Genomic DNA, 15,560 nt, shown 5'->3' with positions numbered 1-15,560 from the left:
TGGGATCAGAGTCCCGCATCGGGCTCCCTGCTCAGCGGGGAGCCTGCTTCTCCCTCTGCCTGCCACTTCCCCACTTCCCCTGCTTGTGCTCTCTTTCTCTCTCTCTCTCTCTCTCTCTGGCAAATAAATAAATAAATGAAATCTTTAAAAAAAGAAAAAGAAAATATTATGCTAGCCACAAGAAGCCAGTCCCAAGATTAAATGCACTGTAAGTCTATCTATGTGAAATACCCCAAAGAGGCAAATTCGTAGAGATAATAAAGGAGATTAGTAGTCACCAGGGGCTGGGGCGATAGGTGGATGGGGAGTGGTGGGCTACTGATGTGTATGGAGTTTCTTTTGGGGAAATAATAAAACTATTGTGCAGTGAGAAAGTGGGGGTGCTTGCACAACTCTAAATATACTGGTAAGCACTGAACTGTGTATTGTCGAAGGGGGAATGGGATGGCATGTGAATTATATCTCAGTAAAGTAGTGAGAAAACATTAAAACATGTGGCTGATTTATACTTCAGGTGACTCAGGCTGTGGCAAAGCTGGGGATGTCCCAGATTCCTCAGAAGGCTCTTTTGGAGACTGTTCGTGTAAGAGAACAAGTAACCACAAAAAGGTCTAAGCAAGAACTACCTCCTCCTCCCCCAAAGAAGAGACAGATTCCTGTGGATACCGAAGCTAAGAAAAAGTGAGAACAGATAGAGAAATTTTCGAAACACAGTATCGTGCATCACGTGTTTTGTACTCATCACTAATCATATGCCAATTTAGATGTCATTATTGTTGTGGAAATTCAGTTGCTGAGCCCCTCACTGCCCCTGACTTTTCTGAGTGTTCTTCCCCACAGTGGCTAAGCATCTGAATGTCCCACGTGATTTTATGTATCCTGTGTTCAATCTGGAAAACTGTGTGCCAGAACCCTTCCTTCTTCCTTTCCATTGTCTACCTTGGGAGGACAGGGCGGTCCATGATTCCTTGTTTATTCTTTCTTTCACTGTGAGAACCCTGGTAGTTTTGCTTTAGGTACATCTCCTTATTCTTTGTGCTTCTCTTCCCTCCTCTTGCCATCCCAAAGTACTAAATGCAGGGAAGTCATTCCTTTGTAGTCTCCTTCTTCCTCTCAGTCTTTTTTCACATTTTCTTTCTTCCTTTGTTAATTCTTTTGTCAGATTCATGAACACATTCTTTATGTTTGGCTTAAAGATCCATCTTTGACATAAAATGTCTTTTTTTTTTTTTTTTTGGTCTTATTGATTCGGAGGAAACTCGGGCCCTTTAGAAAAGGACTAATCACAGCTGCATAAACTGAGCATTTGCTAACGACAGTTACTCTGTGGAGCTGGGCTGTGGGACAACCCGATAATGCACCTCACCCGTGCTAGAGCAGCCAAGCCGTAAATCAGCCCTTCTGTTCTCTCCCTTTTATGGGAGAATCCCAGTGCTTGGATAAATGGGCAATTATTTTGGGCCTGAATAAAAATGATATGATTTCCCCAATGTAGCTTTTGTTAGATGAAGCAGGATTCCAATTTTACTGGATGATTTTCATTTTGATAATAAGGCTGTGTTTCTGCCTCCCAGCAGCATCTCCCTGCCGGGCCAGAGTACCTCCAAGGTGCAGGCGGTAGCTGTGGACCCTTTGCCTGTGGAACCAAGCAGCACAGGAAGAAGATGCTGCTGATATTAATGTTGCCTAAATCTTTTCTCTCCTGAGTGTTTATGTTCTGCCCGGGAGATCTGGCTGTGTGTCTCTCCGGTGCTGACTTGGTGCATTTGGCAGCAGAGAACACTGTAAAAGACGAAGGGTGCAGAACAATAAAAACCTTAAACATGAGCATGTTGTAGAGAGTGCACTCTGCTGCCGGAAATAGAATCCTGTACCGAAGGTGACCTAAATAATGAGGTCATTGATTCTCTCACATGATGAGAAGTCTGGAGACAGGGCATTTTTGATGGGATGGTGGGGCTCAGCATCCTGCCACCCTGCCTCTCTGAGTATGTTGCCTTTCACCATTGTGCTTGCCCTCTCGTGGTCCCAAGATCCTGTTGTAGCACTGGGCAGAACATCCTTGTATAACCTGATATATATATATATATCAGGAAGGGCAGTTTTCCCTTGTCTTTTTTTTTTTTTTCTTAAATCAGGGAGAAAGACCTTGCCTAGAAGACATTGGTTAACTTCCTCCATGGTCTCACTGGCCAGGATTCAGTCACTTGCCCCACCCTGGGTGCATGGGAGGTTGAGACTCTCTGGCCTTTTTGGTCTCTGTAATTGTGTTCTGGGGGAGTTGGACAGCAGAGAGAAATGTGAGGAGGGGAGTGTGTGTTGGTTGGGCCACCAGCTGTGAGTACCATAGTCTTCCAGTCCATGATTTGATTGATGCAGAAATTCCTTTAGTTAATTCCTGGACAAATAGAAGCTTGTGTATGTCCAGTTCATTATGATAGAAGGCAGTGAGATCTCATTATTCGAAAGGTTATTTTTATGGGCAGCTGAAGTCCGCCCCCTTCATGTCCACCCTTGTGTACTAGTTCTGCTTTCCGGGATGATAATAGAGTTGCACCAGCCTTCTGCAGTTTGGTGCCTCGTCAGTATGGGAGGGGGTTTCATATTCCCATTTCTGTGGGCCTGCAGTGTGGAGTCTCCTTAACCATTCCGAGTGTGACATGCCTTCCAGACCCTTTAATACCTTCAGTCTGCTGTAGAAACCACTATTAGCTTGTCTTAAAATGGGCTGTCCGAGCAGATGTGAGCTCAGTACAGTTTATAATATATGCTTCAGAAAAGGTAGTTTATTTCCCTTCTCTTCTCTTGGTGGTGCTGGTGGCTGTTTTTACCAGCACAGGGTATAGAGGGACAATTCTTTCCTATGATGGAGATCTCTGTTAACGTGACCTGAGGCCATTGCTGCTGTATAAAAACCAAATATTCGTAGTTCACCAGAAACACTTAAGCTGTTTCCCAAAAAGAAACAGACAACCTGTGCTTACCTTAAAGTTCCTAAAAATCCCCAGGAGTTGTGTCAAGACTCTGGGTAGAGTCCTGGTGAGGAAGACCCATCGAACTCTATCATCTAGAGCTATGTGGCCTGGGGCAGTTATTTAAAACCTCCCGGGTGCCTGGGGAGCTCAGTCGGTTAAGCATCTGCCTTTGGCTCAGGTCATGATCCCGGGGTCCTGGGATCGAGCCCTGTATCGGGCTCCCTGCTCAGCAGGGAGTCAGCTTCTCCCTCTCTCTCTGCCTCCTGCTCTGCCTGCTTGTGCTCTCTCTCTCTCTCTCACTCTCTGTCAAATGGATGAAATCTTAAAAATAAACAAATAAATAAATAAATAACCTTCCCCCCCTCCCCGAGCTCCATTTCTCCAGCATTAATAGTCTAGGCCTCTCAGGGCTGTTGTGACTATTACTTGAGTTAATAGCACATGCAGAACTTTTAGCCAAAGGCCAGGTACATGGCCGACAATCGGTGAGTGTGCCCCTCTTGCCCCGCTCACGGTGGTTTCCACAGGCCTTCTCAGGTTTGTCCATTCTCTTTCTTCCCATCGTCACGTCTCTGCTCTGGCTGCCGGGACCACCACAGCTGCTCTCCTCTGGCCTTGCCTCTCTTTATTCTTCCTGCGCAGCGAACACTAGAAGATGAACACAGTCATGCCAGGCCTATGCTTTCAAGCCTTCCCTGGCTCTCTGTTGCCCTTTGGTTGTGCCCAGACTCCTTAATCTGTCCTGCAGGGCCTTCCAGGAATGGGCTGGTGTGGCTCTCTGCCACATTGGCAGTGGTCCTATCCCCTGCCTAGTACTCACTATTCTAGCCACGCCTAGCCGCTTGCTGTTTGCAGTGTGGTCCTCCTTCTCTCTGCTCTCTCTTTGCAAGGAAAACTCCTGGGCATAATACCACTGTTGTGCTCCAGGAAGCCATCCCTCCCTGACTGAATTAGGAGCCATTACCGTGAATTCCTGGGGCATTAGTACCTGGCGAGTTCTCTTGTGATTTGCCTGTTACTTTCCATTGCCCCTACTAGACTGGAAGCTCCACGAGGGCTGGGATCGTGTCTGAGTTACCTTCATATCAAGAGCCCAGTCCGGTGCCTGGCATACACTGGACTCAATAATTATGTTAAATTAAAGGAGGCATTGACTTTAAGAATATCTGTCCCTGCTTTTTCCTGTTATTTTCTAATCAAATCTTTTTCATTATCTACAGGAGTTTATAAAAATACAAATGATTTCTTACAAAGTTTAAAAATCATTCAGTTATTTAAAAAATTATTTATTAACGTGACAATATTATTCCTCTTTTCAAACTTTTAATTGTAAATGTGTGATTTCATTTTGTGTGCTTACTCTATGTCTATGATGCCTGTTTTTTTGAGGCATATTGAGAACACGTGCCTGGTGGGTGTTTTGATGGCTCTGTATCTTGAGCCAAGTGAAACAATAGAAGAATAGGAATGACAAACAGTAACATCTGAATCTTAAATCAGGTTTGATGCTGTAAGTGCAGAGCTGTTGAACTACATTTTGAAATCAAAGACTGCCATTCAGGCCGCAGAGATAAAAGGGTATAAGAAGATGCAAGAGACTTCAGAAATGAAAAAGAAGTTGAAGGTAAAACATAAAACAAAAATATCCTTGTGAATAAAATATTTCATCGGGTTTGATTTGCTATTGTGATGGGATCCAAAGGCTTCCTGTAAAATAAATATAGCCATAAGGTAGCTTTTAGAATATTGTAGTAAATTTTGAATCAGTCAAGCTGGCTGGCAATCAGGTCCCTGTGTGGAGGGAGGAATGTTTTTGCCCCTTTTCCCCTAAGATGTGCAGGAAGGAATGCTTCTAAGGTGATTCAATTATTAGTATTATTTTTTTTACCTTGATTAGATCTACTTTAATCTAGTCCCTAATAATTTATGACTTTGTGTATGCTGAAGATATTTTGCACTCTGAATACAACAAATGATTTCACATCTCAAAATCCCTTCAATATATCTTCTTTAGAGAAGAGACACATTTTAAAAAAAGAAATACTGTAAAAACGTGTGGGATCTTAGCTCTGCTACTTTGCACCTGATGTGTGTTACTGTAAATTGTGACAGGAGATTGTAGTGACTTAGGTCTTTGGTGTTCATTTAGTGTGTGTACCTCCTTTCACGAAGTGTTTGGACACCTAGAGCAAGTGTGTAGTCCCGTCTTTGTTGGTGACAGAGTTTGTGAAGAGTTTGGAGCACATTTCCAAAACGAGATGTGTGTAAATATCAGGGATGTAAGCCAGAAAGTGGTAGTCCCATGGGGGTTGAGAGGAGGCCAGGATTGCGGTTGTCTCTGTATTCACTGGTGAAGTCCAGAGGGTGAGGTAGCACCACACTGGGACCAGAAGGCGCTTGCTTGGAGCCGGGTGGGAAGGCCCAGCAGGCAGGGGTGCCCCTGAGCAGAGGCATGGAGGTGGACATGTGGGTTGTGATAGTGTTTTTTTTTGTTTGTTTTGTTTTGTTCTGTGCAGTCCTAGGGGTGTGTGTAAGAGTAGTGGAGAGTTAAGGTTTGAGAGGCGGCTTGGAGTCAAACCCTGGTTGACTTATGTTTGGATGAGAAGTTCGGACTGACTCCTGTCTTGTCGCTGCGTTGTAACTGCTCTTATTTAGAGGTCACCATTGACTGTTGGTTTCCACATCCCAAGGATGGATTTGTTTCCCCATTAAACCTGCTGCCTCTGCAGCATTTGCCACCGTTGACCCGTCCCTTCTTCTTACATTCTCACAGCCCTTGGCTTCTGTGGCCAATGATTCTTCTGAAATATAAATCTGATCAGGTGGCTCCAGTGGTTGCAGCTAACTAACAGCTTCCCACTGCAGTGGGGACAAAACTGGCGTGTCCCTGACATGCGCCGGAGCTACAGCCCTCCTGAGTCCTGCTTCACTTCCCTGCCTTCACCACACGTGCTGTTTTCCATGCTCAGAGTGGCCCTTAGTAAGCCTTTGTGCTGTGTGCCTGAAAAGGCATCTACTCCAGTAAAGCAAGCCTCTTTTAGCCTCATTAGGAAGAGTTAAGTGGTTCATCTTTGGCCTTCCACGTTGCTTTGACCATACCCCTGTGAAAGCTCTTATTGCATGTATGTCAGTATTTGTTTCTATGCCTGCCTGCGAGTGCTTACAAGTGAGGATAATTTCCCATCGAACCCTCTATTTTTAGCACTCAGCGGAGTTCTTGGCTGATGGAAGGAGGGAATGATGGCTGTGGAAAGGGGGACGTGGGAGGTTGTTAGCTTAGAAGCCCCATTATCTGAGTCCTCTGCACAAGGAGTTGGGAGGACCAGAAAGAGGGGCCGTGTTGCATCCTTTGGTAGGCTTCTTACAATGCTGAAAAACCAATAGATGGTATTAATGAGCATTTAACAGCCGGATTCTCAAAGGCAGAGAATTTGGAAGTTACAGTGATCTTCATGGAACAAGTTCCAGAAAATATTAATAAGTTAAATTCCATCCTATGATCTAGAAACAATTTTTTTTTTTTTTGGTGCAAAATGGTGGTTTATGAAAGCATGGGTCCTGTCCCATGTTGGAGCAAGTAAGGAAAAGGGTTTCAAAAGAACTTTCATATGCTAAAGAGGGCTGACGTACAAGATACCAGAGCCATTGTCAAGCTTGTTTCTCCCTGAGCAAGGTATTAACATTGAAACAGTTGGGAGATTCCTGGAAGAATGTCACACACGTCCCACCCAGAGGGGGGCAGTGGGGTGGGGTGGGAGAGGTTGTGCATATTATGCTTTGTCTTCAGCTAGCCCCTTCTGCTCCCTCATCATTTCCTCCCTGAGCAATTTTGACCCTTAAATCTAAGGTTGTTGAAGGCAGAAGTTCTCATTTTCTGTAACGTCCTCTCGCTGAATAGGGGCGTAGAGATGTCCCTACCTAGGGGAGTTACAAAGGGGAGGCAGCTGAATCTGAGGCTGACAGGAAGTCAGGAAGTATCTCTGTGGGTAGTAAGAATCATCTGTTGATGTGAAGTCATAGGGACGGAGTCTCGCACTAAGTGGAGAGATACTGTAGATGTGGGCAGATTTCTCTTCTCGAGGCCCCCAATATAACCTGGGGTTCCCGCACCTGGTGGGGAAATCTGGAGTGGGTGGTGTTAAGTCCAGCGGGTGCTCTTCTGGATGGGGTTTTGGAATATAGGTGAAATTCGGTGGGATGAGGTCCGGAGCTGATGACCAAGAATTCTTGAGACATCTTTGGTGCAGAAGGATGGTTTATTCTGATCTAGAAACAATTTTACTCCTAGAAATTGTTACTATAAAATTTGAAGGGATAAAAATAAGGACTGTGTTTATAACTGTGAGGCACGATTGGCAGTTCCCATGTTTTCCTTTAATATTTATAAGTTCACTTATTTTGTTGTTTTAGACAAGTAGGGACAGATGCCAAAAGGGTTGGAAAAATGTAAAATGAAGAAAAGTTAACCATCACTTTAATATCTAATTTTTCTTGCAAATTGGGGAAAGGGCAGCTTACTTGTGTTTTAGTGAAGGACTACCTTGTTCCAATTGATGACACACCTGGGTAGAATCCCTCTTTCAATCTGTCATCACCACATAAAGTAGCAACAGATCAATTTGTATAGAACAGGTAATAATTCTTCTCTAGTTTGGTGACTTTTTGCATTGATAGTTAAACAAAAACAAGTGGTGTTTCTTTGAATCTCTTATTATTTCTTTATCTTTGACTGTAAAATAGTCACATTAAAGTTGTGCAGATCAAAGTAGGACAGTTTATTGGATGGTGCTTATATGTACTGAAGTTAGAAGTGGGATTCTTCTCTGCGTTTTCTGGTTGAAATAATATGGTTGCCTAGAAGTTTTGATTGTCCTATTATGGGCACTCTTTGAGTAGCTAATTTTATCAGTGAGAGTGAGTGGGAGAAATTTCAAATACTGACTGTTCATGCGTACACACACACGTGTGTGTGTGTATGTCTTCATGATTATGTTTAACCCTTTCTTACTAGTTCTGGAAAAATTTTGTCTTCCTTGTCTTTGAGAAATAGCGACGTTGAGAATATCAAACTTTAGAGACGTAAATATTAAAATTAAGAGCCACTCTTCAAACATAAGGAACAAAATGCTTTGGTTTGGGTCCCAAAGCATATTGTCATAGTTTAAAATTATGTATGAATTATGCTTGTGGTTGAAGTTTGCATTAGATCCTAAACTTAATATAATATCAATAAATAATAATAAGGCTCAGGTATTTCTATTTTTCTTGTTAATTAATTTTTGTCCAGTGACCTCTGTCATAGGATATTCAGTTCACTTGACTTCAACAGTTGTTTTTATTGTGTGGCATAGACACTGACATTATGTATGTAAATAGATATCCTGGATCTAAAAACACTCATTTTAAATGTATCCTCTTGATAGGAACTCATAATTGTACATTTTTTTCTTATAAAAGTAATCAAAGTTTTTTTTTAAACTCACCAAAATTTTATATTGTTTGTTTAAATTTGCCTTTTGAATTTAATCAGCTTTGGAATTCTGTAGGGCAGCTTGGAATTGCATAGTTTTGTCTTGTAGCATTTCTCTTATGTCAAGTTTGATTATAACACCAAAAGTGATTGTGGGAGGGACACAAAACATGAAACTTACAATAGCGTGAACATTACATTCACTGAGAAGAAATGTCGTATTTTTGCAGTATTCTTATATTGGAATTTTTATTTCCAGGGATTTGAAAAAGAACAGACAGAAAGAAGCCCCAGACTAGATGAATTAAACCAAACCGGACAAATCCTTTTGGAGCAAATGGGGAAAGGTGAGACCCTTGATTTTTTTTTTTAAATGTTTTTTAGATGGTAGCATTGAATAATATTTACAGTTTGACAAATTATATATTTATTTTAACACTGTAACCTTTTTTCCTTTTTGTTTTGCTAAAAAAGTGGTTTTCAAAATTTTTTTTAGGTAGCAGAATCTTTTTTCAAATGAAATCCTATGCTGAAGCTGGGTTTATAAAACAGATAAAAGGGAAGTTGTTCTGCTTTTATAGAGTCAGACAATCTAAAACTCTGATAGGTTAGCAGAGCTGGTGAAATCCACTGCTGTGGAAGATTTTAAAATCTCCTTCTTCAGGGTTATATATTGGGAATTTGTTTTGGAGAGCAGTGGCAACAGAAAATTTTACTTTGGCGATATTTGGGAAATGAAGTTGTGTTAAGGTAAATTCATTAAGGTTATTTGATTTTTGATCACTTTCAAATTAATATGTTAATTTACTACAGGTATCTTTTTATAGTTAAATTTGATAAGGTGTTACTTGTATTTGAAATTTTTACCTGTATTAAGGACTTTTTTTTCTTTGCCATTAACCCTCAGTGATTCAGGGGAGTGGAAAGATGAATATTTTTGCTATCAATTTTGCATATTTTACTTTCTTTGGTCTAGCTCTGAAAGACCTTTCTTGTAAGTCCTATTCGTTATTCCAGTGCTTTGGAGGTCTGCTGCAATATTCTTTGACATAAGCCATACACGCCCAAGGCAGAATTAGGAATATTAGTTTGACAACAATCTTCAGTGTAGTTGTTTTCAATCTTTTTATTTTTTACTTTTTATTCTGGAAAATATAAATATATACAACGCAAACAGAATAGTGTAATGAAACTCCTTGTAGCAATGACCCAGCTTCAGTAATTAATGATATTCTGTCATTCTTGAATTATCTATACCTCTCCTCATTCCTCACCCCCTTGTTATTATTATTGTTGTTTATAGTTTTTTAAAAAGTAAAATTTACAGGGCACCTGGGTGGCTCAGTCGGTTAATGTCCGACTCTTGATTTCAGCTCAGGTCATAACCTCAGGATTGAGCCCCGCATTGGGCTCCTGGCTCAGCAGGGAGTCTGCTTGTCACTCTCCCTCTGCTCCCTGCGCCTGCCACTCACACTCTCTCTCTCTCTCTCTCAAATGAATAATTAAATCTTTAAAATAAAAAGCAAAGGTACTTACATTGAAATACATGAAACTCAAGTGAGCTGTTTTGACAAGCCTATATCCACATAACAGTATATAGAGAAATTCCATCTTTCCAGAAAGTTCCCTGGTGTCCCTTATGGTTCAGTCATCCGCCCCCTAAAATCACATTTTTAAAAATAGATTATTTTTACCTCTGCATTTAGGAAAATATGTAAGTTAATTATATACACACTATGGACACACACACACACATTTATACACCATATATGTGTGTGACCAATATATGTCCATTTATTTGGAAACTATACAGATATACCACTGTCAATCCATAGATGTTAGTACAGCTTAATTTCTTTCTTTCTTTTTTTTTTTTAAAGATTTTATTTATTCATTTGAGAGAGAGAATGAAATAGAGCATGAGAGGGGGGAGGGTCCAAGGGAGAAGCAGACCCACCGCTGAGCAGGAAGCCCGATGCGGGACTCGATTCCGGGACTCCAGGACCATGACCTGAGCCAAAGGCAGCCACCCAAGCAACTGAGCCACCCAGGTGCCCCAATTTCTTGCTTTTTAAGAAAAAATATAAATAGAGCGGGTATTTATTAAAAAATGGTATTTTTATTCAAAATCCTCCTGGCTCAGTGTCTTAGTTACCCTGGGTGTGGGTACCCCACTTGGAAATTACTCTTTCAAAAATTTACTTAAAGAGATCTAGAGATAACAGAGAGACTGTAATTTCCCTTGAGATGCTGATCTTTCAATAATTACAATAAATTGTGCGTTGAATTTATGTCAGTTACAATCAGAGATTCTTAACTTGCACATCAGTTTTTTGCAGTTTGGGAACCAGGCTTTGTCTCGTGTGAATGTGGGGTACTTTCATGAGTCTTGGTACTGAATTTGACTTCGTTTCTGCATCTGCTCTCAGGCAGTATGGCAGGATTTAGGTGCTAAGCCTAGTGGGGAAAACTACCTAGGGGAGAAGTTGGTGAAAGGTGCTATGTTACAGTGAGAATAGCAGCAAAATGGGAAATAGGAGACCTTGCGGTCTCCTACCCTTTTCTAGTTTTGTGTCCCTGGGTGAGTCATGTAACCCATTTGTGTCTTTGCTTCCTCACCCAGAAAGTGAGGCATTCACCAGCGGGGTACAGCTTTTGTTGCGTGCCTTCTTACTGTGAATAGGCATCTACTAAAATATATACTCTGGAAACTGAATTCATGTGAAAGTGCTACTTGTAAAATATCAAGTGCAATATTGGGGAATATATTTGTAAAGGAATGAGTTTTGTGACATAATGTAGACTTGTTTAATTTCATGGGAAACCCTTTATATTTTGCATTATCATGTTTTTTGGAGCATTGGTAGACTGGAAGTGCATTCATTGCAGGATCCTAATTTTATATATCTATTTTTTAAAGATTATTTATTTTAGAGAGAGAGAAGGGGGAGGGAGAAGCAGAAGGAGAGGGAGAGAGAGAATCCTGAAGCATACTGCTTGCTGGGTGTGCAGCCTGACACAGGGACTTGATCCCAGGACCCCGAGACCATGACCTGAGCTGAAATCAAGAGCTCGCTGCTTAACCCACTGAGCCACCCAGGCACACCCTAATTTTATTTATTTTAAATGACACATTTAGGATGGGATGGGAATCTGGGCAATGGGGGCATTGATTTGAATAGGATATTTATATTCTGAGTTTAATTTCTTGCTTTTTGAGGAGTGTCTGTTTCATGTTAGAGAATAAAAGCGATTTTTAAAAATCTTCCCCACTGTCTTCCCATTTCATCCATTATTCTAATTTTATAGTATTGTGTATTACTTCTCTCCATGTGGTTTTAGTGCTGTTAATCGTACTGCTCTTATAAACTAGAAATGTTGTTCAACAGAAATGAAAGCACAATTGGGTGCTTTTTGTGCCCCCCCCCCATTTTCCCTGAAACAAATCCTGGAACACCGATAATTAATATAGAGGAAGTTTTTTACAAAGTGTTATTTGGCAAGAGATGTTCCAATAATCGTGTCACTGATTTCCTCAAACTAGTTCCATCAAAAGCCCCACCAAGGTGAAGTTTGATGAGGCTTTTCTGTCTAGTGCATTTGAGTTATATTTTGTGGTATCTTGTAAAGCATAAAAAGGTTTTAAACAATGAAATTATCTGTTTCATTTAACTTTCATGGCTATTATATTTGGTTTTCTTGGTTCAGCCTATCTTTTTCCTAGAGGTTGTGAACTAATAAAATAGAATAGTTGGGCATTTAGGGCACCTAGGTGGCTCAGTTGTTAAGCATCTGTCTTTGGCTCAGGTCATGAACCCAGGGTCCTGGGATCAAGCCCCGTATTGGGCTCCCTGCTTGGTGGGAAGCCTGCTTCTCCCTCTCCCACTCCCCTTGCTTGTGTTCCTTCTATCGCTGTGTCTCTGTCAAGTAAATAAATAAAATCTTAAAAAAAAAAAGAATAGTTGGGCACTTGGATAATACAGCTTTATGAATTGATGTTTATTATGACTAGCCTATGGAATTTCATAGCGGTCCTATGTTTTGTAAATTTTCCTTCATTCCAATAGTGATAGACTGAAAGTGTAAAGTCAAGTGAGAGTAAGTGGCAGGAATATGTTATATTTTGCTCCTTTTAGATAATCAATAAGATGATGGTCTATTGATTTGGGCTTTTGATTGGTCATTTAAGAGTTGGATATTCTATGGAAGTAGAAAATTTATTACTCAGGATCTCCGGGAGCAAAACAATTATTTTAGAAGACAGTTATTTTAGGGACACCTGGGTGGTTCAGTCAGTTAAGCATCTGCCTTCGGCTTGGGTCGTGATCCTGGGGTCCTGGGATTGAGTGCCGCGTTGGGCTCCTTCCTCAGCAAGAAGCCTGCTTCTCCCTCTGCCTGCCGCTCCTTCTGATTGTGCACACTCTCTCTCTCTGACAAGTAAATAAAATCTTAAAAAAAATAAAAAAAACAATTATTTTAAAAGACAATATAGTTTTCCTTGCTTGATATGCAAATTTTGCTTTAATTATTACTTGATATCTGTCTAACTTAAAATATCTCAAGCTTAGAGGAAGGGAGATTTAAATTTTGGGAATTGGTTTGAAGGGGCAAAAGGAATGAATTGTACTATATTGTCAGTGAATAACTGCCTCTTACCTGCTTTCTAGATAAGTAGTGATAATTTTCCATCTCAAAATTTTACCAGCTTAATCTTCTTTCTTGTTTAGCATAAATTGCCTGACATGAAAGTGAAGTGGCTGATGTTATTCCTTTGCTCCCTTAGAATAGAAATGACCTGGCAGACACAGAGCCTAGATCACCATTGCTCAGATGGTTTGTCAGGAAATGGTGATTTGTTTTGTTTATGACCCTATTAATAGAGACAAATGAACTTGGACTGTGGTGTGGATGATTTGCCTGGGTCTCATATTCTATTATCTGTGTGATGATGGCCAACTAACTTCAGCAACTGACATGGGTGATATATTCAAATCATGTCATGTCCTGTTTGCATTTCTAATTTTCAATGGATACAGTGTGTTGTAGTATTTTTAAAATTGCATTGTCTGTGGATCCTAAGTGACCTTTTGTTTTACATGCCATTTTATTCCTTAGAGCTCTCATTACCCTGAATTTTGATTGCATATATTTACAAAGCATCATTGTTTTTTTCCCTCCTACTCAAATAATAAATATGTTAAGCCCATTCTTTCAACATGCCTGATCTCCTAAGGAGATAAAGATTCCTTTGTAGATTTCCCATGCTTTTTCAGTGTCATTTTCAATGATATGATGTATTTCATATTAAGGGAAGGACTGTGATAAAACTTATTACTACCTATGACTATTATTTCTACAAACATTCTTTACCTCTCAAATATATGAGGGAAAATGATAAGATTTCGGTAATAAACATAAGGCCATTTTTTTTCTCTGATGTGTTTCTAAAGTTGATGTTTTGGTATTTGCTCGTCCATGTGTGGCATGCCCTGCAGGCTTGCTGATGCCTCTTGGGCCTGGCTGCTGGCTGGATGCTCCTCCACTCACCAGGTTGCCCCCCTGCACTAGTTCTTGCCCTTCATTCTGCAATTCCTATGACACTGTGGTTGGGGCACCAAAGACTCTTTGGAGCTACCTCCTCCATTGTTTAGCCAGCTGTCTTTTTTGTGATGACAGAGGGTTTACCTTCTCATGTAGGAACTTCAGACAGGTGCACATCGTTCACTATATTTCCCTGGTTCTGTCTAGAAGCCGGCGGAGAGGTGGATGCACATACTCTCTACAAAAGCCCATGACTGCAGCGCCACTGATCTGGCTTTTGGAATAACAGTGCTACTCCTGAACTGCCATTTCAAGCTCCCGCTTTCCCACTTTGATCAGGGAGTGAAACATAGTTACTCTTAAGGGCATCATTATAATTTTGTTGTTATATTAGAAGGGACTTAAGGGAGCGGTCACTGTATGTGACATCGCCTCATTATTTTGAATAGGTTAGAATGTTTATAACAAATTCAACATGAGAAGCATCTGCTTATTTTTTATGTCTGCATAGAGGGTATTCCTACGGAAGAAATAAAAAATGTTCTGGAGAAGGTGTTCTCAGAATGGAAGGATGTATCTCAGCGTCTGGAAGATCTGGCAAGAAAGATTCAGCTACAGGAAGATATAAATGCTTACTTTAAGCAGCTTGATGATCTCGAAAAGACCATAAAGGCAAAAGAGGAGTGGGTGAAACACACTCCCTTTTCAGAATCTCCCCAGCAGCCCTTGCCAAGTGTGAAGGACTCCTGTCAGGTAAAGAGAGAACCATCCAGAGCATGGGAGCATTCTATGCCCCATCCTGTATTTAAAGAAGATGCTACTTGTATCATGAACTTTAGGTTAATGCTGCTCTGCTGAACTTCAGTCAGTTCTGTGACCCTTATTTTCTCTTCCGTAGCGGGAATTGGCAGATCTCCTGAGCCTCCACCCCAGAATTGAAAGGGCACATGCTGGTTGCTCAGCCCTGAGGTCTCGTCCTTCTGCTCCAGATTTTGTCCGGCAGGCCTTTGAGAGCCTTCTGGGCCGCTACCAAGCTGTGCGACAGGACTTAGAGCATCATCAGCAACAGCTGGAGAATGGTAAACCCATTCTCTTGGTTTTCTTAGTAGATGACTCTATTTTTTTAAATTTTATTTTATTATGTTATGTTAGTCACCATACAATACATTAGTAGTTTTGATGTGGTGATCCATAATTCATTGTTTTTGTATAACCCCCAGTGCTCCATGCAGTACATGCCCTCCTTAATACCCATCACAGGGCTCCACCCCCCTCCCCTCCAAAACCCTCAGTTTGTTTCTCGGAGTCCATAGTCTCTCATGGTTCGTCTCTCCCTCCAATTCCCCCCGCTTCATTTTTCCCTTCCTTCTCCTAATGTCCTCCATGCTGTTCCTTCTGTTCCACAAATAAGTGAAACCATATGATAATTGACTTTCTCTGCCTGACTTATTTCACTTAGCATAATCTCCTCCAGTCCCACCCATGTTGATGCAAAATTTGGGTATTCATCCTTTCTGATGGCTGAGTAATATTCCATTGTATATATGGACCACATCTTCTTTATCCATTCGTCT

General features: G+C 41.0%; 1 protein-coding gene across 8 annotated transcripts in view; it reads left to right on the top strand.

Moving 5' to 3' along the window:
- UTRN (utrophin) overlaps nt 1–15,560 on the top strand; it is a 500,702-nt gene that overhangs the window by 137,769 nt on the left and 347,373 nt on the right. For 7 of the 8 annotated variants that reach the window (XM_088023855.1, XM_088023856.1, XM_088023854.1 and 4 more), the window contains 5 exons: nt 515–681; nt 4,476–4,599; nt 8,705–8,792; nt 14,498–14,739; nt 14,885–15,065. In XM_088023855.1, coding sequence (XP_087879981.1) covers nt 515–681; nt 4,476–4,599; nt 8,705–8,792; nt 14,498–14,739; nt 14,885–15,065 — 802 coding nt within the window. The remainder of the gene's footprint in view (nt 1–514; nt 682–4,475; nt 4,600–8,704; nt 8,793–14,497; nt 14,740–14,884; nt 15,066–15,560) is intronic. The other variant, XM_088023858.1, reaches the window with a different exon arrangement.

The sequence above is a fragment of the Eumetopias jubatus genome, unplaced genomic scaffold, assembly GCF_037043125.1.
Source record: "Eumetopias jubatus isolate StellerSeaLion01/CBP00866 unplaced genomic scaffold, mEumJub1_p1.0 scaffold_6, whole genome shotgun sequence".
NCBI classification, from domain to species: Eukaryota; Metazoa; Chordata; class Mammalia; order Carnivora; family Otariidae; genus Eumetopias; species Eumetopias jubatus.
The sequence above is the reverse complement of the archived record's forward strand: the minus strand, read 5'-3'. Positions and strand labels throughout refer to the sequence as shown.